Genomic DNA, 26,550 nt, shown 5'->3' with positions numbered 1-26,550 from the left:
CTTTTTCAATGAGCACCTCGGCCAGTGATGAAGAACCTTGGCATTCCAGCTGTTGTTGAACTACACATCCCAGCATGCCCTGCAACAGTTTTGCTATGTGGCCATGCTAAAACTGATGCAGGGCATGCTGGGACGTGTAGTTCAACAACAGCTGAAGTGCCAAGGTTCTCTATCACTGACCTAGGGTGTTTTAAACTTTTGTCAATATTGAACCTGTCTGCGTCGACCTTTTTTGGTGCGTCGACCGCCGACCTAAACGCTGCCGAAATATCATCCGGAATCTGGCGGGAGTCCGATTTGGCTGCACTCACCGCATTGGAAGCAAAGTAGCTGTCGTCCCTTCCCACCTCACCCACAGTTACTGGCAGCGTGAGCAGGTCTTGTGCTAAATGATGACACTGCTACTCACCCAGATTGTCATCAGCCAATAAGAGGGCCTCACCGCTAATGAGACCTTCGATCGGCATGTGACTGACAGCCCTCGCTATTGACATGTACAGCTAGTTATCCCAGCCTCCCATAGGTTGCATAGTGCTGATAATGCACACTGCTGTAGAACGCAGCCGGCCATAGGGTTAATTCTCTCCAGCATCTCCCCAGGCCCTGTGCCTGCTGCTCCTGGTCAGCTACTTTACCATCCCCTGAAGTCTTAAAGTGCTGAATCTGGGAGTGAGCTAAGTGCCTGTCTCCAGTGTCAGCACAAGTGCCTGCTGGGAATCTGTTAACCCCTTATTTGCGGCTGATGCAGCCGGGCTGGAGGCAGGGGTCAGCACCAGGGTTTGGGATATGGAGATCTCAGGTGTGCGGCAGTGCAGGGCAGTGAGTAAGCGGTTGTCTGTTGGAAGCTGCAAGGAGTTAATGGGACGCCTGCGCCACGTGACTGACAGGGGAAGTGTTGCTGTTAATGTATTACGCTGACCACTGAACTGTCAGATATGATGGAAAAGTATTAGTACAGTGTAAATAGCGGGGATGGAGCTGGACAGTAATAATACTCCTGTAATTGTACATGTGAAATAGTAATAATGGCCGAATAAAGCATCAGGAATGTGGTGCTGAAGCAGTGAATTGATAATTGAGCCATCAAAAATGCAGTCTACTGAAACATCTGTGTTAGTGCAGTGATAGCCCAGTGATAATACAGTGTTATTGTAGTGATATAGCAGTGTCAACGCAGTGATAATACAGTGTTATTGTAGTGATATAGCAGTGTCAACGCAGTGATAATACAGTGTTATTGTTGTGATAAAGCAGTGTCAACGCAGTGATAATACAGTGTTAGTGTAGTGCTATAGCAGTGTCAATGCAGTGATAATACAGTGTTAGTGTAGTGATATAGCAGTGTCAGGGCAGTGATAATACAGTGTTAGTGTAGTGCTATAGCAGTGTCAAGGCAGTGATAATACAGTGTTAGTGTAGTGATATAGCAGTGTCAATGCAGTGATAATACAGTGTTAGTGTAGTGATATAGCAGTGTCAAGGCAGTGACAATACAGTGTTAGTGTAGTGCTATAGCAGTGTCAATGCAGTAATAATACAGTATTAGTGTAGTGATATAGCAGTGTCAAGGCAGTGATAATATAGTGTTAGTGTGGTGATTAAGCAGTGTCAGACTAATTCTAATACAGTGTTAGTGTAGTGATAAAGCAGTGTCAAGGCAGTGATAATACAGTGTTAGTGTGGTAATAAAGAACTGTCAGGGCAGTGATAATACAGTGTAAAACCCCGTACACACGGGGGAGATATATTGCTCAGCAATATATTTCTAGAAATATATGGCTGCGCAATATATTGCTCATTTTCTCCTTTTCATCAGCGACCAGAGATGGTCGCTGATGAAAGGGAACCTCTGCCGGCGGTGCCGCAGAGGTAATCAGCTGGTCGCAGGAGCAAGCTCCTGCGACCAGCGATTAGAACGGGGCTGAAAACGGTAGCGCAATATGGTCGCCAGCGACCATATTTCCAGCGATTTTAGCCCCTATCGCCCCCGTGTGTACACAGCTTTGGTGTGGTGCTACAGCAGTGTCAGGGCAGTGATAATAAAGTGTTAGTGTGGTGATAAAGCAGTGTTAGGGCAGTGATAATACAGTGTTATTGTGGTGATAAAGCAGAGTCAGGGCAGTGATAATACAGTGTTAGTGTAGTGCTATAGCAGTGTAAATGCAGTGATAAGACAGTGTTAGTGTGATGATAAAGCAGTGTCAAGGCAGTGATAATACAGTGTTAGTGTAGTGATATAGCAGTGTCAGACCAATTCTAATACAGTGTTAGTGTAGTGTTATAGCAGTGTCAGGACAGTGATAATACAGTGTTAGTGTGGTGATATAGCAGTGTCAGCCCTGTTCTAATACAGTGTTAGTGTAGTGATATAGCAGTGTCAGGGCAGTGATAATACAGTGTTAGTGAAGTGATAAAGCAGTGTCAGGGCAGTGATAATACAGTGTTAGTGTGGTGATATAGCGTGTCAGGGCAGCAATAATACAGTGTTAGTGTGGTGATAAAGCAGTGTCAGGGCAGTGATAATACATTGTTAATGTAGTGCTATAGCAGTGTCAGGTCAGTGATAATACAGTGTTAGTGTAGTGATATAGCAGTGTCAGCCCAGTTCTAATACAGTGTTAGTGTAGTGATATAGCAGTGTCAATGCGGTGATAAGACAGTTAGTGTGTTGATAAAGCAGTGTCAGGGCAGTGATAATACAGTGTTAGTGTAGTGATATAGCAGTGTCAGGGCAGTTATAATACAGTGTTAGTGTAGTGATATAGAAGTGTTAGCCCAGTTCTAATACAGTGTTAGTGTAGTGCTATAGCAGTGTTAACGCAGTGATAAAGCAGTGTCAGGGCAGTGATAATACAGTATTAGTGTGGTGATAAGGCAGTGTCAGGGCAGTGGTAATACAGTGTTAATGTAGTGCTATAGCAGTGTCAGGGCAGTGATAATACAGTGTTAGTGTAGTGATATAGCAGTGTCAGCCCAGTTCTAATACAGTGTTAGTGTAGTGCTATAGCAGTGTCAGGACAATGATAATACAGTGTTAGTGTGGTGATAAAGCAGTGTTAGGGTAGTGATAATACAGTGTTATTGTGGTGATAAAGCAGTGTCAGGGCAGTGATAATACAGTGTTAGTGTAGTGCTATAGCAGTGTCAATGCAGTGATAAGACAGTGTTTTTGTGGTGGTAAAGCAGTGTCAAGGCAGTGATAATACACTGTTAGTGTAGTGATATAGCAGTGTCAGGGAAGTGATAATACAATGTTAGTGTAGTGATATAGCAGTGTCAGACCAATTCTAATACAGTGTTAGTGTAGTGTTATAGCAGTGTCAGGACAGTGATAATACAGTGTTAGTGTGGTGATATAGCAGTGTCAGCCCTGTTCTAATACAGTGTTAGTGTAGTGCTATAGCGGTGTCGGGGCAGTGATAATACAGTGTTATTGTAGTGATATAGCACTGTCAGCCCAGTTCTAATACAGTGTTAGTGTAGTGCTATAGCAGTGTCAGGGCAGTGATAATACAGTGTCAGTGTGGTGATAAAGCATTGTTAGGGCAGTGATAATAAAGTGTTAGTGTGGTGATAAAGCAGTTTCAGGGCAGTGATAATACAGTGTTATTGTAGTGCTATAGCAGTGTCAATGCAGTGATAAGACAGTGTTAGTCTGGTGATAAAGCAGTGTCAAGGCAGTGATAATACAGTGTTAGTGTAGTGTTATAGCAGTGTCAGGACAGTGATAATACAGTGTTAGTGTGGTGATATAGCAGTGTCAGCCCTGTTCTAATACAGTGTTAGTGTAGTACTATAGCAGTGTCAGGGCAGTGATAATACAGTGTTAGTGTGGTGATAAAGCAGTGTCAGGGCAGTGATAACTAAGACCGTGTTAGTGTAGTGATATAGCAGTGTCAGCCCAGTTCTAATACAGTGTTAGTGTGGTGATAAAGCAGTGTCAGGGCAGTGATAACACAGTGTTAGTGTGGTGATAAAGCAGTGTCAGGGCAGTGATAATACAGTGTTAATGTGGTGATAAAGCAGTGTCGGGCAGACTTGTTCGCGGAGGTGTGACTTGTGGTCAGACCCGGGAGGGGTTTGGGGGTTATGGCAGACCGGGAAGGGGGGTGCGGGCAGGGGGGGGGTTGGTGGGGGCGGGGGGCAGGGGGGGGTTGGTGGGGGCGGGGTGCGGTTAGACCCATTCGTGGGGGGGGGGTGTGTGGCAGACCCGTTCGCACAGCAGGGTTTGCACGTGCCCATATTCGCTTATGCGCAGACTCTCACCCATCAAAAATGGGGCCAAATTCTGATCCGACCCAACCGGTCTGAATTAGCCCATTTATTTGGTGCAGGCTATAGCGTGTTGCATACCCTTTATGGCCTGGCACAATCGCTCTGAAGTCACACGTTTGTAATCCCCCTTCCCGCATCCAGAAACCCTGCCCCCTGACAATCATGCTATGTGCCTGGGAAGTGATGCGGTGTGATAGGACGCGTCAGTCGGGTGGTGATCGCACGGTGACACATACAGTACTAGTGCAATGGCTGTCACCGCGGGGACACTGCAGGGGGGGCGGTCAGTGCTAGAGCTGTGTCAGACCAACTTACTCATCTGTGATTACATTGTGACAGGGAGAAAGCACAGACCCTATATGTCATCCTGCCCCCAGTGTGTGTGCGCTACCCGGCGGCAGTGATGTGTAATGATTGTAATGCAACATACAATACAGGTGACATATAGCAGTGTCAGCCCAGTTCTAATACAGTGTTAGTGTAGTGCTATAGCAGTGTTAACGCAGTGATAAAGCAGTGTCAGGGCAGTGATAATACAGTATTAGTGTGGTGATAAGGCAGTGTCAGGGCAGTGATAATACAGTGTTAGTGTACTGATATAGCAGTGTCAGGGCAGTGATAATACAGTGTTAATGTGGTGATAAAGCAGTGTCAGGGCAGTGATAATACAGTGTTAATGTGGTGATAAAGCAGTGTCGGGCAGACTTGTTCGCGGGGGTGGGGCTTTTGGTCAAACCCGGGAGGGGTTTGGGGGTTATGGCAGACCGGGAAGGAGGGTGCGGGCAGGGGGGGGGGGGTTTGGTGGGGGCGGGGTGTGGTTAGACCCATTCACGGGGTGGGGGGGGGGGGGGTGTCAGACCTGTTTCCGGGGGGTGTGGGCAGACCCGTTCGCACAGCAGGGTTAGCACGTGCCCATATTCGCTTATGCGCAGACCCTCACCCATCAAACATGGGGCCGAATTCTGATCCGACCCAACCGGTCTGAATTAGCCCATTTATTTGGTGCAGGCTATAGCGTGTTGCATACCCTTTATGGCCTGGCACAATCGCTCTGAAGTCACACATTTGTAATCCCCCTTCCCGCATCCAGAAACCCTGCCCCCTGACAATCATGCTATGTGCCTGGGAAGTGATGCGGTGTGATAGGACGCGTCAGTCGGGTGGTGATCGCACGGTGACACATACAGTACTACAGGGGACACTGCAGGGGGGGCGGTCAGTGACAGGGAGAAAGCACAGACCCTATATGTCATCCTGCCCCCAGTGTGTGTGCGCTACCCGGCTGCAGTGATGTGTAATGATTGTAATGCAACATACAATACAGGTGACATTCTGGTAAGCAGCTATTTAGCCCCTGCTGCACCTCTTTTCTGTGCTGTGTGTAGCTGGGGGGGAGCAGAATTGGGACTTGTGCCGGCACGTGAAGTGTTAAGCTTGGTGCAGTAGCTGCTGCTGTAGTGTTCAGCACCTCGGACAGCTCCCACTGGCTCCCCTGCCTATAGCCTGAGTGTGTGTGTGTGTGAGACACATCATCGCTGCATCTCTTCCCACTTGCTCAGCAGCGCCCTCTACAGCTGACCCTAACTTCTCTTCTCCCCCACACAGCTCACACTCTCTCTCCTTTTGCACTTCCACCTATAACTGTACCATTCACCCCAATGCTCATCACATATTTTCCCCCTTGCCCCTTTGCCACTCTCCCTTGGCATATCACTGCCTTCCTCCTGATCCTGTGCCTCCTGCTCCCCTATTCCCTCCCCCCCACCCACCACCTACAGAAACTCCTGTGGGTTTGGCAGGACAGCTGCTGCAGTGATTGGCCTAGGGCTCTCATGTGTGGATCAGACCGAGCAGCCAGGATAAATTGCCCAGCTTATGCTCATTACACCTCCACCTTCCCCTGAATGGTGATATTAGGTGCAATCCCATGCCCTGTCTCTGCCCAACTTGCTGCCCAAATGTAACCCTTAGCCTGGCTCTTATTGCCCTGTGTAATGTACATTAACCTCTTATTTCTGCCAAGTGTTTAGGATAAATGGCCGATTCTAGGCAGACCTTTTAGCATCTCAAAGGACTGGGGGAGTGGTGTTGTGGACTGCAGTATATCTCTCCCCTCCTTCTTTCCCCATCTCTCTCTCTCGCTCTCCTCTCCCCCTCCTCCTGTATCGCTCTCTCTGCTGCTGTGGAGGATTGATACCTTAGCTTCTATCTTCTTCCCAGGCTGGACCACAAACTGGAGCTTCATATTTGAGGCAGAGATGTGGGCAGTGAGAGGAGGGATCCTATGGAAGTCTCTAGCCCTATCCAAAAATCACCCCCCAAACCAGTCTCCTCTCAACACCCCATTCTCATTTACTCTTTAATCCATTGAAAGGCACGGATTATTTCCCCCCTACCCAGTCTCTAAATGTCACCGTGGCTAAATCGTGAGGTGCTCAGAGACTCCCCCGTACTCTGATTCCTGCCTCATCTCCATCCTCTCGCTCCTAGTCCCCCCCCACCACCACCACCACCACCTACCCCCCCACCCCCCCTCCTCCTCTCACCCACCCCCTCCTCCTCCCACCGCCCCGGACGGATTGCAGGATCTTGAAAGATGCAGCTCTGAAAACGGCAGCTCTGAAAACGGCAGAGCGTGCTGGGGAGAGGGTCCGCAACGCAAGACCCCCTCAGTCCTTTTTTTTTTTATTTTCATTTTCCTTTAATTTTTTTTGTTATTTGGATTATTTTTACATTTTTTTTATTTATTCGTTTTTTTTTATTTTTAAATCTAAAGACAGGAGAGTCGGCAGGGGGGTGGAGGGAGAGGAATGATTGATCCCTCCCTGTTTCTAACCTGTATTTTTATACACTTATATCTATTTTTGTTGCCTGTGAATTGGACTTGCTTGCATGAAGATCCTGTATAGATTTCTATATTATGTGTACATAGGCAGATCTTCGGACGTATTAATGGACATACATCAGCAGTTGTATTCTCTCTGCTTGGTATACAACTGCTAAGTCCAGCTCCTGTCAGTACATTTATCTGCCTGTTCTGTATATGAACACCTGTCTGCGGAGGTACCTGAGGAGTGTGCAGCCAGATCTAGGACTTTGCCTGTCTGGATGAGATGTGATGCTTTGCAGCGTCTTTTCCTCTACTTTTCCTACATCTTTTCCTTGCTCCTCGCTTTCCGGTAACCCGCGGACTCTGTCCCCAGCATCATGGGGGCTCGCTTCGGGGACGAGGTGCCGGCCCGTGGTGGGGGAGTCGCAGGTCGTGGAAGTCGACAAGGTGGGCCACCGGGGGCCCAGCGGATCTACAAACAGTCGATGGCACAGAGGGCCCGCACCATGGCGCTGTACAACCCAATCCCGGTGCGGCAGAACTGCTTTACCGTCAACCGTTCCCTCTTCCTCTTCAGCGAAGACAACGTGGTGAGGAAATACGCCAAAAAAATCACCGAATGGCCATATCCTTTACCGCTGGGCTTGGGGGTGATGATTGGACAAGGTTGCATGCTGGTGGTAGTAGTGGTGGGGGTTTTGGTGGTGGGGTTTGAAAATGTGTCCAAGAAGGAAATGGTCTATTTAAGTATATATCTATGGTACATGAAGCCTGATGTGTGTAGATTATGTGTGCCCATATACGTGTCTATGTACGTAAGTCCATTACTGTACAGGCAAATATACTGTATATATCTGTATATATATGCATGCCAAGAAATGGGGATCAGCTGTATGTGGTAAACAGGTGCTTTAATGTACATGCAGCAATGTACTGTGTTTCCCTACACAGCGTATAATATGGTATTCTGTAATGCAGGTATACTGTATGTTCTAGTGTAGATTGTCATATATATGTACATAATCCAAATAGCTGCATGTGTGTATATCTACAAATCAACATAAATGTGCATATATATATATATATATATATATATATATGTGTGTGTGTGTGTGTGTGTGTGTGTGTATGTATGTATGTGTGTGTGTGTGTCAGTCACACACAGCTATCTATGTGCACCTATATATATATATATATATATATATATATATTACGGCTATATGACGTGCTGTGTGCAGTACGTCTTGCCAGGGCTCACACAGTATATGAGGATATGAGCTGTGTGTGTGTATAAATAGATATGCACAGAACTGGTCTGGGCTGGGGTACAGCAGCCAAATACACCACTGACATGGTCAGCTATAACACTGTGTGTGTGTGTGTGTGTGTGTGTGTGTGTGTGTGTGTGTGCACCTTTTGTACATATGTTTGTGTGTACACACACACACACACCTAGCACTGCAGTGCATTGCTCCATTAATAAATCTGGCTAATATTGCTGCATTCAGCCATTCTGTAATACAAGATGTCATTCCTGTGCCACTGTACATCTATCTATCTATCTATCTATCTATCTATCTATCTATCTATCTATCTATCTATCTATCTATCCGTATAGACACATTTATATATGTAATGAATATGCTTGTATGTAAATGCCTGCCTCCTCTGTGTATCCATCCCTGGGTGCACCTTCCCTGCCGACAGCTCGGTAGAACATCTCCCCCACTGATAGATACTGTAAGAGAAAGTTCCCATGTGTGGCGTAATTTTTTGGTCTGAATTTGGATAGTGACGTACAGTGAAATCCGCCCTTCAGCTGTTTTCCATGGGAAGCATTAGACAGAGGAGCAGGATACAAGGCGGCAGTGGGGGGAAATTGCTGCAGAAAGTCTCACAGGGCTGTTGCTAATCTCATTGAAAGCAGACCTGCTAGAACACTGCCTGAGGGGGGTGTTGCTGATCTCTGGCATTACGGGGGTTAATGAGCATTTAAATATCAGGGGTTAATACATATAGCTTGAGGTGCTGGTTTGAAAAGCTTGCAATCTATGTAATATAAAGGTGCTGAATAATAACGTTGTACAGCGGCTGTGTGGTGCATACCAGATGGGAATACCTTACTGGCGGCGCTGTGTCAGTCTATAGGAGTCAGCTGAGTTGAGGCTGCATTTCCTCTGGCTCTGTAAGATACGGCAGGAGAATGATTTTCCGGTATGTGGCGTAGGCCCTGAATCCAATAATCAATGTTCCTCTCGTCTATTCATGTCTTAAATCTGAGCCGCAGATAGCCAGTTAGAGAGAGAGCTTTAATGGGTTACCTGTTTTGGTGGGGTACACCTGGTTTTATTGCTAAGGTACACCTGCTTATTTTGGGGGTCTTTATATCTCTTACACTAGTGATTAGTTATAAGGTGCACTCACTGCCCATCTCTGTATGTGGCAACCCCTGTGACGGCTTCATTCTTTTCCTTGAATCCAACGGGCAAGTGCAGAACTGTCATGGTGGTGGGCGGACGAGGGAATCCGGCCTTTGCAGAAGAATGAATGCACAGGCTTCTGCCGAGCGAGCTCCTTGTACAACGGATCATTATAGATTTGAAAACAGCCCATTCAGAACCACTAGCCTGAAAGTGGGGGACGGGGGGGGGGACTCCAAATGGCCGTGCGGTAGTCCCCTGCTCGGCATGTCCCTGCGAAACTTGTCACCCCAAGAGCTTGCAATCTTCACCTGCCGTCTCTGCGAATATAAGAGATCCTGCTTATGGCGAACTGACACAGGAAAACCTAATGTCAGTGTTTCCAGAACAAATTATAGAGCATCCCAGAGCTGTGGGCTGGAGTAGTCTCTGGACTACAACACCCATTAAAAAAAAAATAATATACATACAAACAATTGTGGAATGGCACCTTATATAGTTATGCAGTCTCCTAATTGGTTCCTGTTGCGTACTTCCATTGTTGTTTTAATAAACATGTAAAACAGAAGTTCATAAAATTGATCTTATTAAAAAGTTTTTTTTTATAGACGATAAACAATCCAATGCAGGTAATTCGATACATATTGGAAGTTAACGAGCTGTGTCACCCAACGCGTTTCGTCTCAGACCAGACTTCATCAGGGGTTAACAGTCATTTCAAAATAGTGTGTATATTCGAGACTTAAGGTCTAAGGTCATCAAGATCAATATAATGGGACCTGAAGGCTATAATAGGTCTCGGCCAGGGGATCCGACCCAGCTGGGTTCCTATATTCAAATAATGTTCACCTTTTAGTAAGATGGGTCCATATTCGATATATGTAAGTTCAACAAAACCACAGAAGACTCTCAGTTCCCTCATGGTATGTAGCAATTTATTTTAAAACTTGTTTGTTGTTCCAATGAGCTTTAAAACCAGGATATCCAATCTGTTAAAGTGTTTCAATGGGGAACACTCTCTATACCGACCCAAATACCATCCAGTGTTAAACCACCTTGCAGTAGGAAGAAGTGTATTTTATTAAAACAACAATAGTAGTACGCAACAGGATCCAATTAGGAGACTCCTATCTAAATAATACGCCATTCCACAATTGTTTGTGTGTGTGTATATATATATATATATATATATATATATATATATATATATATACACATATATATATATATATATATGTCACTAGGTGGGCAATGACATAAAAGTAACAGAAGCAGATGACAAGGTGTTGGGTCTTATGCTGCATATTTTCAGTACTCCAGTCTCTATAAAGCCCCCCCCCCCATATAACACAATCCACATTTACCACTATATATAGCAGTTAAACAACTGCTTCTTTGATAAAGCCCTTCTGATTCGCTGCGATATCCTGTGTGGCAAGTTGCTCATGCGGAACGGGGGCGATGCGCACTCCTGTCAGTTTATCTGACACATGTAAATGGCCAGACAAGCCAGAATTTACTGTCATAATACTAAACCCATATCCCGCCCATAACACCTTCTGCAAAATGCTCCACATCACTCCACGAATAGAAACCTAGAAACCAGTGTCTGACATTTTGCAGTCAGATGTCAGAAACCATCTAAAAAAAACATAAAATAGAATTTGTGGTTGCTTACTGCACCCTGCAATATTTCTGAGAAGTTCTCACACGCTCCCAAGTGTTACAGACTGCCCTCAGATATCTGTCCTGCTGTCTCCTCTCTAGGATGTGCGCTGCATCTATCCCATCTCCGACGCTGCGCTTACAGACCGTAACGTGAAATCATATAATCAGTGTAGTAGACTTAGGATCACCGGTAATAAAAGTGTTGTCCGTGCATTGATAGTAATAATGGATGGACAATATGCAGTGCAGAATATTGCATCCAGAATCCATGGTTGTGCAAAATAAGATCATGAGAAAGGTATCCCCCAGCACACCAAATAATATCATCATTGTGAGCCAGATGCACTAAGCTTCAGAAGTGATAAAATAGAGAGTGATAAACAACCAGCCAATCAGCTCTTGCCTGACATTTTTCAAACACAGCATGTGACATGGCAGGTAGGAGCTGATTCGCTGGCTGTTTTCCATCCCGACCTGTGTGGTAATAGAAATTCAGAGATCTTGGCTGCATATATTTGCAAAGATATGGTTAAGCCACCAGGTACCTCTGGTGTATCACAGAAGCCTTGCCGGGGTCTGGTGGCTTATGTTTAACCATTCAATTGCCCCCCCCCCACACACACAAACACACAAACTTTTCTCCTGGCTTCCCATATATTTAACGTTTGGGATGCTGGCTCCCTGAATGATATTCAAGCACCATTTCCTGTTGGGATGACGGCATCAGTATTGTGACTGCAGGGATGCTGAACGCATCCCTTATAGACTATCTTTATATTATTATACTATTGATTCAGAAATCTCCTGTGACTCTTCCAGGTGCTGTCAAACTACAAGCCCCAGCCTGATCTGTCAGCTGGCAAGTTATGCTGGGAATTGTAGTTTTTCACCACCTGGAGAAACACAGGCCGTACGGCATACTTGCCTACTTTTGAAAACTAGTCTGAGGGAGATTATAGTTGGTAGTATAATTTTGAACAGTGTTCCATTGAGGGGGCGTGTCATGCTCTACTCAAAGGGCTTGTCTAGTTCCATATATGGAGAGATTGTGAAAAGAGATTGTGAACGTGGCACCTAGAAGCGTGGGTGTGTACTGCTACATCTGAGGGGAATCTTTTAAAATGACTTATATCCAAATGTAGATGAGCCCCAAAGCAGTTAGTAAGAGATACTATACTTGGTAAAGTGCTGGGAAATGGTGCTGATGATTCCATGTAAATGTATCTAGCGTTCATTCCTTTTTTCCCCAAAAAAATGTAACAGTGTAATGTGGGCTAGGTGACACGAGGGAGATTGCTAGACTATTGAGCGAGAGAGGGAGATTGCTGCTATGTCAGAGAGTCTCCTGCAGAATGCAGGAGGGGAGGTAACTATGATGTAACATTGTAATGTGGGCTAGGTGACATGAGGGAGATTGCTAGACTTATAAGGGATAGAGGCAGGGCCGGCGCCACCACTAGGCAGCCTTAGGCATTTGCCTAGGGCGCCGGCCACTGGAGGGCACAATTTGAAGCAGGTCCCCCCCCCCGGATGGAGGTGAGTGGCGGCAGCATCCGCAACTTCCCCTATGTGGACCCGCTCCCCTGCCCACCCCTGGTGTTCTGCATCCCCCGTCACCCCCCACCCCTGACAACCCCCCCCCCCCCCCCCCGTTGAAGGACGCAGCGGCATCCCGGCACCCCCCCTGTGTGGAGCGGCTGGCCTGCTGCCGCAATACCTGGACCCCCCCCTGTGTGGAGCAACCGAATACCCGGGACCCGGTGCCGGCAACTACACCACCCCTCCCCCCCCCGTGTGAAGCGGCTGGTCTGCCGCCTCAATGCCCAGAACCCCACTACAACCCCCAGGGGAGCAGGGGAGCAGGTGAGGGAGCCGGCACCCCCCCCCCCCGTGTGGAGCGGCTGGTCTGCCGCAATAACAGGACCCCCGGGGAGAGCAGGTGAGCGCCGGAGCCCCCCCACCCGCCTGGGGCGCTTCGGTGTCTGGCACCGGCCCTGGAGAGAGGCAGATTGCTGCTATGTCAGGGAGTCTCCTGCAGAATGCAGGAGGGGAGGCAACTATGCCGTACGGCTGTCCCCAAAGGCTGGCAGAGCATGCTGGAACTCTTAGTTCCACAACAGTCAGATCTACTGTAATTTTTCCTCTGTTCTATACATTCCTTCTCACCTATATGAAATGAATAATGTATATTATTATTATTTATTAACAGTTTCTTATATAGCGCATACATATTCCGCAGCGCTTTACAGAGAATATTTGAACAGTCCCTGCCCCAGTGGAGCTTACAATCTATATTCCCTACCACCCGTACATGCACACACAGACATTCTAGGGTTAATTTTGTTAGGAGTCAATTAGCCTACCAGTATATTTTTGGATTGTGGGAGGAAACCGGAGCACCCGGAGGAAACCCACGCAAGCACGGGGAGTATATACAAACTCCACACAGTTCAAACCTGTGACCTCAGTGCTGCCCATTATCTCCCCTTTGGCCCTGATTCTGGCCTCATCGCTCCCCTGTGTTTTTGCACAGGGGAGACATTTTTTGCGACTGCGCAGGCACATCAACATTTCTGCACATGTGCAGCCGCTTGGTGCGAGCGGCCATAGCGAAGTGATTATCTGCCGCCCACAGCACTGTGGGTGCACAGCACCAGAGAGGTGTCTTAGATGTGTAAGCGCTGTAGAAATTATTCGATGGTCGGCGATCAACGAATGATTTGGCCCCTGCGTGAAAGGCTGCAAATTGATGTTTATGCTAAACTAAAAAATGCAAATTGTAACCAGAATCACCCCCTTTATGTAACCAATGGGTTATAGACTAGTCGTCTCTGGGCACGAAAAAAATAAATTAACAAACAGCAAAATATATGTGAAAATAAAAATCTAAATCTATGTATATTTTATACTGTAATGTAATTTATAAATACATTTAGGATGCTGTATGTAATTGTTCAGGCCCGTTGGTTACATAACCAGCGACGCTGCGGCAATAAGTTACGCCGTTCGCGTTCTGAGTCTGCAGAGGTAGCAAAGTGTCCGAATTACTCGCCGTCCAGCGTGAGAATGATTTCCTGTGATGTCTGTGATTGGTGCCGTTGCAATGCGCGTCCCTGTTGGGCCCTGTGGATGAAGCCCCAGCCTCCTGTCAGTGTGTACAGCATTGTCAGTGTATTCTCCTGAGCGGAGAGAGGGCTGCGGTTCTGTGGCTCTGGCATAAGCTGAATAGGTTCATTTGCTGTAGTACACCCAGAGAATTGCACTGCAGCTGCTTCAGCGAGGAGAAGTAAATTAAAAAATAAAGCAAACTGCATTTTCTACTTTGCTGAGCTGTGCAGTATTGGTTCACAGTCAGCCTCATAGCTGATGGATGCTTTCCTCACACAGCCCTTAGCTCCCAAATACCCACCGCTGTTCTGCTCTCGCAGACTCAGTTCATGGGGGAAGGGAATGTACAGTGTGCCATGTACTGCGCGAATCCAATGCTCTAAATGTGGCATAGATAGATAGATAGATAGATAGATAGATGCAAATGCCATGAGGCAGGGATGCAGTCCTTTCCGCACAGCAACCATATTGGAGTAGGAGGTTAAACACATCTCTAATTGTACAATGCAACGGAATATGCTGCCGCTATATATATAGATTCAATCCTCCGCTATGACTACACTGCATTCTAGACAATCCTATTACTATGCAGTGGCGGATCCAGAGGTGGGGCCGCAGCACAGTCCATAATTCAAATAAAGGATCCACACCAACTGTCAGTGAGTCCCGGTCGGCGATGCTAAGCAGCAGTTGGGGGGGTGGGGCAGTAGGTGTGGCTATTTTAAATCTGAACCGTGCTGCGGCCACGCCTTTGGAGACGCCACTGCTTGTAATTTCCGGGTATGATATACAATTGATGCGATGCTGGTTGATTTCCTTTGAATTCCCTCAAACTCCTGGACAAATGATGTTGGGCATTGTTCCATATTAATCGTATTTTTTTAAAAACTGCACACATGTGGGGCACATTCTGCGTATGTGCAAGATGGGTCCTGCGATCGCATCTCAGAAATGTGAATGCCTCTGTCCTATTGACAGGCAGATTCATTAACAGAGAGGGACAGGTTGGAGGTGGCCGGGATTTGGAAAAATCTGGGTCTCGCAGGGGGTGGTGTGCAGGCAGGGGGTGGTGTGCAGGCAGGGGGTGGTGTGCAGGCAGGGGGTGGTATGCAGGCAGGGGGTGGTGTGCAGGCAGGGGGTGGTGTGCAGGCAGGGGGTGGTATGCAGGCAGCGGGTGGTATGCGGGCAGGGGGTGGTGTGCAGGCAGGGGGTGGTATCCAGGAAGGAGGTTTTATGCAGGCATGCAGATGGGGTGGTGATGCAGATGGGGTGGTAGGCATGATGCAGATGGGGTGGTATGTAGGCATGATGTGGTATGTAGAATGGGAGTTCTGCAGGCATGGGATGGTATGCAGGCAGGGGGTGGTGTGCAGGCAGGGGGTGGTGTGCAGGCAGGGGGTGGTATGCAGGCATGGGATGGTATGCAGGCAGAGGGTGGTATGCAGGCAGAGGGTGGTGTGCAGGCAGGGGGTGGTATGCAGGCAGAGGGTGGTATGCAGGGGGAGGGTGGTATGCAGGCAAGAGGTGGCGTTCAGGCAGGAGGTGGTGTGTGAGAAGTGGTGTGTGAGAAGTGGTGCACGCAGTGGCGGTATGCGGGCAAGGGGCAGTATGCAGGCTGGGCTTGGTATGCAGGCAGCATCAGAGTGACTGCCGTATCATACAGAGAGCCTCATACTGACTGCTATAAAATACAGAGAGCATCACAGTGACTGCCGTATCATACAGAGAGCCTCACACTGACTGCTATAAAATACAGAGAGCATCACAGTGACCGCCATATCATATAGAGAGCATCACAGTGACCATCATATCATACAGAGAGCATCACAGTGACCGCCATATCATACAGAGAGCATCAGAGTGACTGCCATATCATACAGAGAGCATCACAGTGACCGCCATATCATACAGAGAGCATGACAGTGACCACCATATAATACAGAGAGCATCACAGTAACTGCTATATAATACAGAGAGCATCACAGTGACCGCCATATCATACAGAGAGCATCACAGTGACCCCCATATCATACAGAGAGCATGACAGTGCCCGCCACATCATACAGAGATCATCACAGTGACTGCCATATCATATAGAGAGCATCACAGTGACCGCCATATCATATAGAGAGCATCACAGTGACTGCCATATCATACAGAGAGCATCACAGTAACTGCTATATAATACAGAGAGCATCACAGTAACTGCTATATAATACAGAGAGCATCACAGTGACCGCCATATCATACAGAGAGCATCACAGTGACCGCCATATCATACAGAGAGCATCACAGTGACCGCCATATCATACAGAGAGCATCACAGTGACCGCCATATCATACAGAGAGCATCAGAGTGACCGCCATATCATACAGAGAGCATCACAGTGACTGCCATATCATACAGAGATAATCACAGTGACCGCCATATCATACAGAGATCCTCACAGTGACTGCCATATCATACAGAGAGCATCACAGTGACTGCCAAATCATACAGAGAGCATCACAGTGACTGCCAAATCATACAGAGAGCATCACAGTGACCGCCATATCATACAGAGAGCATCACAGTGACTGCCATATCATACAGAGAGCATCACAGTGACCACCATATCATACAGAGAGCATCACAGTGACCGCAATATCATACAGAGAGCATCACAGTGACCGCCATATCATACAGAGAGCATCAGTGATCACTATATATATTACAGAGATCATTAGTGACCCCCATAGAATACAGATAATGTCAGTGACCCCAATGTAATATAGAAAGCATAAGTGTTCACTATACAATACAGAGAGCATCAATGATGATCACCATAAAATATCTATCACTCTCAATACTTAGTCTGTAGATCCTAATTATAGCATCATCATTTGACACTTGTCACAAAGGTTTATCATGTAATCTACCATACAAATCAGGAGTTTTTGTGAGTGTTTTTTTGTTGACCCTATTGGGCTCCGTCAGATACCTCTCCCTATATTTAATGTGCCTCTCGGTGTTGGTTTAGAACTGTCTGCGTCTGACTATTGCGGTGCATTGCAGGCTGCTTAGGACGGGGATTGATACAGGCAATGTTTATCCGTCCTACAGACATATAATGATATAAGAACATCTTGGATCTTTTTTCTAATTATTTACCCTGTTCTAAATCAGGAATACTTCTCGTATCAGTACCAGGTTATCATGTTCCCCGAGCTGAATGTAAATCTCAATATTTAATTCTGTATGTGATCAGATTTGTTACAGTGAAGTATGTAAAGTACATTATGATTCTATCCATGTTAGGGTATTGTTCTCTTATAGATTATACATCATTTATACATCACTTACACCAGTGCTAGCAGTGCCTGCTGTGATTATATATCACTTACACCAGTGCTAGCAGTGCCTGCTGTGATTATATATCACTTACACCAGTGCTAGCAGTGCCTACTGCGAGTATATATCACTTACACCAGTGCTAGCAGTGCCTGCGGTGATTATATATCACTTACACCAGTGCTAACAGTGCCTACTGTGATTATATATCACTTACACCAGTGCTAGCAGTGCCTGCGGTGATTATATATCACTTACACCAGTGCTAGCAGTGCCTGCTGTGGCAATATAGCACTAACACCAGTGCTAGCAGTGCCTACTGTGATTATATAGCATTTACACCAGTGCTAGCAGTGCCTACGGTGATTATATATCTCTTACACCAGTGCTAGCAGTGCCTGCCGTAATTATATAGCTTTTGCACCAGTGCCAGCCGTGATTATATAGCACTTGCACCAGTGCTAGCAGTGCCTGCTGTGATTATATAGCACTTGCACCAGTGCCAGCAGTGCCTGCCGTGATTATATGACACTTGCACCATTGCTAGCAGTGCCTGCTGTGATTATATAGCACTTGCGCCAGTGCTAGCAGTGCCTGCTGTGATTATATAGCACTTGCGCCAGTGCTAGCAGTGCCTGCTGCGATTATATAGCACTTGCGCCAGTGCTATCAGTGCCTGCTGCAATTATATAGCACTTGCGCCAGTGCTAGCAGTGCCTGCTACGATTATATAGCACTTGCGCCAGTGCTAGCAGTGCCTGCTGCGATTATATAGCACATGCGCCAGTGCTAGCAGTGCCATCACTTACGCCAGTGCTAGCAGTGCCTACTGTGATTTCAAAAGAATTCCTAGCTTTAGAAACAGGGTGATAATTAAATCATATTACTGGAGTGTGAGCTTAGGAGACAAGTGATATTACCGGAGTGTGAGTTTGGGGCACAGGATACTGGAAAAGATGTTACTGGAGTGTGAGTGTGGGGGAGAGGATACTGGAAGAGATGTTACTGGAGTGTGAGTCTGAGAGACAGGATATCGGGAGAGACATTACTGGAGTGTGAGTGTGGGAGACAGGATACCGGAAGTGATATTACTGGAGTGTGAGTGTGGGAGACAGGATACAGGTAGTGATATTACTGGAGTGTGAGTTTGGGAGACATGATACCGGAAGTGATATTACTGGAGTGTGAGTGTGGGAGACAGGATACCGGTAGTGATATTACTGGAGTGTGAGTGTGGGAGACAGGATACCGGTAGTGATATTACTGGAGTGTGAGTGTGGGAGACAGGATACCGGGAGTGATATTAGTGTAGTGTGAGTGAGGGAGACAGGATACCGGGAGTGATATTACTGGAGTGTGAGTGTGGAAGACAGGATACCGGGAGTGATATTACTGGAGTGTGAGTGTGGGAGACAGGATACCGGGAGTGATATTAGTGTAGTGTGAGTGAGGGAGACAGGATACCGGGAGTGATATTACTGGAGTGTGAGTGTGGGAGACATGATACCGCTAGTGATATTACTGGAGTGTGAGTGTGGGAGACATGATACCGCTAGTGATATTACTGGAGTGTGAGTGAGGGAGACAGGATACCGGGAGTGATATTACTGAGTGTGAGTTTGGGAAACATGATACCGGGAGTGATATTAGTGTAGTGTGAGTGAGGGAGACAGGATACCGGGAGTGATATTACTGGAGTGTGAGTGTGTGAGACAGGATACCGGGAGTGATATTACTGGAGTGTGAGTTTGGGAGACAGTATACCGGGGTAGTGATATTACTGGAGTGTGAGTGTGGTAGACAGAATACCGGTAGTGATATTACTGGAGTGTGAGTGTGGGAGACAGGATACCAGTAGTGATATTACTGGAGTGTGAGTGTGGGAGACAGGATACCGGTAGTGATATTACTGGAGTGTGAGTGTGGGAGACAGGATACCGGAAGTGATATTAGTGGAGTGTGAGTTTGGGAGACAGGATACCGGTAGTGATATTACTGGAGTATGAGTGAGGGAGACAGGATACAGGTAGTGATATTACTGGAGTGTGAGTTTGGGAGACAGGATACAGGTAGTGATATTAGTGGAGTGTGAGTGTGGGAGACAGGATACCGGGAGTGATATTACTGGAGTGTGAGTGTGGGAGACAGGATACCGGGAGTGATATTAGTGTAGTGTGAGTGAGGGAGACAGGATACCGGGAGTGATATTACTGGAGTGTGAGTGTGGAAGACAGGATACCGGGAGTGATATTACTGGAGTGTGAGTGTGGGAGACAGGATACCGGGAGTGATATTAGTGTAGTGTGAGTGAGGGAGACAGGATACCGGGAGTGATATTACTGGAGTGTGAGTGTGGGAGACATGATACCGCTAGTGATATTACTGGAGTGTGAGTGTGGGAGACATGATACCGCTAGTGATATTACTGGAGTGTGAGTGAGGGAGACAGGATACCGGGAGTGATATTACTGAGTGTGAGTTTGGGAAACATGATACCGGGAGTGATATTAGTGTAGTGTGAGTGAGGGAGACAGGATACCGGGAGTGATATTACTGGAGTGTGAGTGTGGGAGACAGGATACCGGGAGTGATATTACTGGAGTGTGAGTTTGGGAGACAGTATACCGGGGTAGTGATATTACTGGAGTGTGAGTGTGGTAGACAGAATACCGGTAGTGATATTACTGGAGTGTGAGTGTGGGAGACAGGATACCAGTAGTGATATTACTGGAGTGTGAGTGTGGGAGACAGGATACCGGTAGTGATATTACTGGAGTGTGAGTGTGGGAGACAGGATACCGGAAGTGATATTAGTGGAGTGTGAGTTTGGGAGACAGGATACCGGTAGTGATATTACTGGAGTATGAGTGAGGGAGACAGGATACAGGTAGTGATATTACTGGAGTGTGAGTTTGGGAGACAGGATACAGGTAGTGATATTAGTGGAGTGTGAGTGTGGGAGACAGGATACCGGGAGTGATATTACTGGAGTGTGAGTGAGGGAGACCGGATACAGGTAGTGATATTACTGGAGTGTGAGTTTGGGAGACAGGATACTAGTAGTGATATTACTGGAGTGTGAGTGTGGGAGACAGGATACCGGGAGTGATATTACTGCAGTGTGAGTGTGGGAGACAGGATACCGGGAGTGATATTACTGGAGTGTGAGTGTGGGAGACATGATACCGCTAGTGATATTACTGGAGTGTGAGTGTGGGAGACATGATCCCGCTAGTGATATTACTGGAGTGTGAGTGAGGGAGACAGGATACCGGGAGTGATATTACTGGAGTGTGAGTTTGGGAGACATGATACCGGGAGTGATATTAGTGTGGTGTGAGTGAGGGAGACAGGATACCGGAAGTGATATTACTGGAGTGTGAGTGTGGGAGACATGATACCGGGAGTGATATTACTGGAGTGTGAGTGAGGGAGACAGGATACCGGAAGTGATATTACTGGAGTGTGAGTGTGGGTGACAGGATACCGGGAGTGATATTACTGGAGTGTGAGTTTGGGAGACAGTATACCGGGGTAGTGATATTACTGGAGTGTGAGTGTGGGAGACAGGATACCAGTAGTGATATTACTGGAGTGTGAGTGTGGGAGACAGGATACCGGTAGTGATATTACTGGAGTGTGAGTGTGGGAGACAGGATACCGTTAGTGATATTATGGAGTGGGAGACAGGATACCGGTAGTGATATTATGGAGTGGGAGTTTGGGAGACAGGATACCGGAAGTGATATAACTGGAGTGTGAGTGTGGGAGACAGGATACCGGAAGTGATAAAACTGGAGTGTGAGTGTGGGAGACAGGATACCTGTACTGATATTTCTGGAGTGTGAGTATGGGAGACAGGATACCGGAAGTGATATAACTGGAGTGTGAGTGTGGGAGACAGGATACCGGGAGTGATATTACTGGAGTGTGAGTGTGGGAGACAGGATACCGGGAGTGATATTAGTGTAGTGTGAGTGAGGGAGACAGGATACTGGGAGTGATATTACTGGAGTGTGAGTGTGGGAGACATGATACCGCTAGTGATATTACTGGAGTGTGAGTGTGGGAGACATGATACCGCTAGTGATATTACTGGAGTGTGAGTGAGGGAGACAGGATACCGGGAGTGATATTACTGAAGTGTGAGTTTGGGAGACATGATACCGGGAGTGATATTAGTGTAGTGTGAGCGAGGGAGACAGGATACCGGAAGTGATATTACTGGAGTGTGAGTGTGGGAGACATGATACCGGGAGTGATATTAGTGTAGTGTGAGTGAGGGAGACAGGATACCGGAAGTGATATTACTGGAGTGTGAGTGTGGGAGACAGGATACCGGGAGTGATATTACTGGAGTGTGAGTTTGGGAGACAGTATACCGGGGTAGTGATATTACTGGAGTGTGAGTGTGGGAGACAGGATACCAGTAGTGATATTACTGGCGTGTGAGTGTGGGAGACAGGATACCGGTAGTGATATTATGGAGTGTGAGTGTGGGAGACAGGATACCGGTAGTGATATTATGGAGTGTGAGTTTGGGAGACAGGATACCGGAAGTGATATAACTGGAGTGTGAGTGTGGGAGACAGGATACCGGAAGTGATATAACTGGAGTGTGAGTGTGGGAGACAGGATATGTACTGATATTTCTGGAGTGTGAGTATGGGAGACAGGATACCGGAAGTGATATAACTGGAGTGTGAGTGTGGGAGACAGGATACCGGAAGTGATATAACTGGAGTGTGAGTGTGGGAGACAGGATACCTGTACTGATATTTCTGGAGTGTGAGTATGGGAGACAGGATACCGGAAGTGATATAACTGGAGTGTGAGTGTGGGATACAGGATACTGGTAGTGATATTAGTGGAGTGTGAGTTACGGAGATTATAGGATAGTTCTAGTAATACTATTCAGGGGCAATTCCTGACTATATCTTGGTTTGGGGCAATCGATTGAATCCAACATGCTGAAAATCCTCAATTGTCTGGTTCCAAGAAGAGAAAATGACCAGGATGAGTGAGTCAGGGATCTGTTAAATGCTGTTTTTTACTGGTTCCCGGATGGATCGCTGATCATCGATTTCTGACAAATGCCATTTGGTCCCAGATGGGTGGATGGACATCTTTTGTATGGGGAATCAGTGTTCAGATGTATGACCCATATTTTTGGATGGTTGGTACGTGGCCTATACAGCACATAACAGCATTGTACCATCAGGAGTATATACAGCTCAGCATATGATTGGATGGTTGGTACGTGGCCTATACAGCACATAACAGCATTGTATCATCAGCAGTATATACAGCTCAGCATATGATTGGATGGTTGGTACGTGGCCTATACAGCACATAACAGCATTGTACCATCAGGAGTATATACAGCTCAGGGTATGATTGGATGGTTGGTACGTGGCCTATACAGCACATAACAGCATTGTACCATCAGGAGTATATACAGCTCAGGGTATGATTGGATGGTTGGTACGTGGCCTATACAGCACATAACAGCATTGTACCATCAGCAGTATATACAGCTCAGCATATGATTGGATGGTTGGTACGTGGCCTATACAGCACATAACAGCATTGTACCATCAGGAGTATATACAGCTCAGCGTATGATTGGATGGTTGGTACGTGGCCTATACAGCACATAACAGCATTGGATTGCTGTGTGTTCATACTGCTACAACCTAATAGCAGGGTATTCACACTTACAGCAATGTGTGGAGTAGGGACCCCAGAAGGGGATCCCCGCAGAGGCGAGATACTGCAAGGAACACTGGTGACAGGTGTGAGACAGGCGTGAGATTCCTTACCAAGCCTGGAAAGTGCTGTGAGCGCGTCCTCTCTGTAGCTGTACTATACTCAGGTGTTTAGCACATGGCACACACTGTGCAAGGATAATGAGAAGACGATACAAGAACTGGGTATACAGAGAGCAGATACAGGAGCTGGGTACGGGGTGTATACAGAGAGCAGATACAGGAGCTGGGTACGGGGTGTATACAGAGAGCAGATACAGGAGCTGGGTATAGGGTGTATACAGAGAGCAGATACAGGAGCTGGGTATGGGGTGTATACAGAGCAGATACAGGAGCTGGGTACGGGGTGTATACAGAGAGCAGATACAGGAGCTGGGTACGGGGTGTATACAGAGAGCAGATACAGGAGCTGGGTACGGGGTGTATACAGAGAGCAGATACAGGAGCTGGGTATAGGGTGTATACAGAGAGCAGATACAGGAGCTGGGTACGGGGTGTATACAGAGAGCAGATACAGGAGCTGGGTATGGGGTGTATACAGAGAGCAGATACAGGAGCTGGGTACGGGGTGTATACAGAGAGCAGATACAGGAGCTGGGTATGGGGTGTATACAGAGAGCAGATACAGGAGCTGGGTACGGGGTGTATACAGAGAGCAGATACAGGAGCTGGGTACGGGGTGTATACAGAGAGCAGATACAGGAGCTGGGTATAGGGTGTATACAGAGAGCAGATACAGGAGCTGGGTATGGGGTGTATACAGAGCAGATACAGGAGCTGGGTACGGGGTGTATACAGAGAGCAGATACAGGAGCTGGGTATAGGGTGTATACAGAGAGCAGATACAGGAGCTGGGTACGGGGTGTATACAGAGAGCAGATACAGGAGCTGGGTATAGGGTGTATACAGAGAGCAGATACAGGAGCTGGGTACGGGGTGTATACAGAGAGCAGATACAGGAGCTGGGTACGGGGTGTATACAGAGAGCAGATACAGGAGCTGGGTATGGGGTGTATACAGAGAGCAGATACAGGAGCTGGGTACGGGGTGTATACAGAGAGAGCTTGCTACAGTTACTAATTACATTGGGTTTGTAGGGAGAGACTTGGATATATAGACTAATAACATTGTGTATGTAGGTATAGAGAGAGAGAGAGATATATACACATCTAGTTACTAGTTACATTGTGTATGTAGGGAGAGAGCTGGGTACAGCAGGTACTAGTTACATTGTGTATGTAGGGAGAGAGGTGGGTACAGGTACTAGTTACATTGTGTATGTAGGGAGAGAGTTGGGTACAGGTACTAGTTACATTGTGTATGTAGGGAGAGAGCTGGGTACAGGTACTAGTTACATGTGTATGTAGGGAGAGAGCTGGGTACAGGTACTAGTTACATTGTGTATGTAGGGAGAGAGTTGGGTACAGGTACTAGTTACATTGTGTATGTAGGGAGAGAGCTGGGTACAGGTACTAGTTACATGTGTATGTAGGGAGAGAGCTGGGTACAGGTACTAGTTACATTGTGTATGTAGGGAGAGAGCTGGGTACAGGTACTAGTTACATTGTGTATGTAGGGAGAGAGCTGGGTACAGGTACTAGTTACATTGTGTATGTAGGGAGAGAGCTGGGTACAGGTACTAGTTACATTGTGTATGTAGGGAGAGAGCTGGGTACAGCAGGTACTAGTTACATTGTGTATGTAGGGAGAGAGCTGGGTACAGGTACTAGTTACATTGTGTATGTAGGGAGAGAGGTGGGTACAGGTACTAGTTACATTGTGTATGTAGGGAGAGAGTTGGGTACAGGTACTAGTTACATTGTGAAAAAAGTTGTATATTGGACCACCTAGGTGGAACAATATAAACAGGCGCTTCTGGGTGGGTTGTTTGGCAAGCTGCTCACACCGTGGGGAGGTCAGCCCCCAGAAACTAAACAGAGGAAGAAACACAGGGGGTGGTGGAGCGCTACACAAAAAAAATAATTATGAGTGTGTTTGACCAATTGGGTATTACAAATATTTTATTTTTACTAATTAAAAGGGTAAATAACTTAAAAGCAATTGCATATTTCAAAGTAGAATAAAGGTATACAGCCTGATATGGGTTATACAAATACTTGAACACAAGTACAAATAATGGACGATATCTGACTTGTTCCCAGGGATACTCTCCTGAGTGGAATAGTCACAATCTCCCACATACATTTTTGTAGAAGCTGGAATGGCGGGTGTCCATAGACCTGCTGGAGGTTTTGAACCTGATCCTGATTTTGTAGGGATCCTATGGTTCCAGTCCTTGGTACAGGAAGCTCCAATGAATGTCAGGTGTCCCTTATGGTGTGCAGTAATAATGTCCAATATTTGGAAGGGTTGGGAGAAGGAGAGTTGGTCCAAGTGTACAGCCTGACCTCTTTGGGATTACAAAAATAAATTCTCACTTGGACCAACTCTCCTTCTCCCAACCCTTCCAAATAATGGACATTATTACTGGACACCATAAGGGACACCACCACCTGCCATTCATTGGAGCTTCCTGTACCAAGGACTGTAACCATAGGTAATTGCTACATTGTGTACGTAGGGAGAGAGAGCTGGATACAGGTACTAGTTTCATTGTGTGTATATAGGGAGAGAGCTGGGTACAGGTACTAGTTACATTGTGTATGTAGGGAGATAGAGATGGGTGAGGGAGAGAGCTGGGTACAGGTAGTAGCGGCCGGCCATGCTGCCGCCGTGAAACTAAACAAGTACCATTACATATTATAATGAGGGAGAGAGCTGGGTACAGGTACTACTTACATATTATAATTAGGAAGAGAGCTGGGGACAGGTACTAGTTACATTGTGTATGTAGGGAGAGAGCTGTGTAAGTACTAGTAACATTTTTTATGTAGGGAGAGAGAGCTGTGTATAAGTACTAGTCACATTGTGTATGTAGGGGAGATCTGAATACAGGTACATACTTGCCTACTTTTGAAAACTAGTTTCAGGGAGATTATAGTTGGTAGTAGAATTTTGCACAGCGCCCCATTGAGGGGGCGTGTTATGCTCCACCCAAAGGGCTAGCCTAGTTCCATATATGGAGATATTGTGAAAAGAGATTGTGAACGTGGCACCTAGAAGCGTGGGTGCGTACTGCTACATCTGAGA

At 46.8% G+C, this 26,550-nt stretch overlaps 1 protein-coding gene across 14 annotated transcripts in view; it reads left to right on the top strand.

Moving 5' to 3' along the window:
* Positions 1-6,418: 6,418 nt before the first annotated feature.
* Positions 6,419-26,550, top strand: part of CACNA1A (calcium voltage-gated channel subunit alpha1 A) — a 243,911-nt gene continuing 223,779 nt past the window's right edge. For 6 of the 14 annotated variants that reach the window (XM_083185296.1, XM_083185302.1, XM_083185295.1 and 3 more), the window contains exon 1: positions 6,424-7,730. In XM_083185296.1, the coding sequence (XP_083041422.1) occupies positions 7,483-7,730 (248 nt within the window). In that variant the 5' untranslated portion in view covers positions 6,424-7,482. Of the gene's footprint in view, positions 7,731-26,550 lie in introns of all 14 variants that reach the window. The other 8 variants (XM_083185304.1, XM_083185307.1, XM_083185299.1 and 5 more) reach the window with 3 other exon arrangements.

This window comes from Crinia signifera, chromosome 4 (genome assembly GCF_055691185.1).
Source record: "Crinia signifera chromosome 4, ASM5569118v1, whole genome shotgun sequence".
Classification (NCBI taxonomy): domain Eukaryota; kingdom Metazoa; phylum Chordata; class Amphibia; order Anura; family Myobatrachidae; genus Crinia; species Crinia signifera.
The sequence above is the reverse complement of the archived record's forward strand: the minus strand, read 5'-3'. Positions and strand labels throughout refer to the sequence as shown.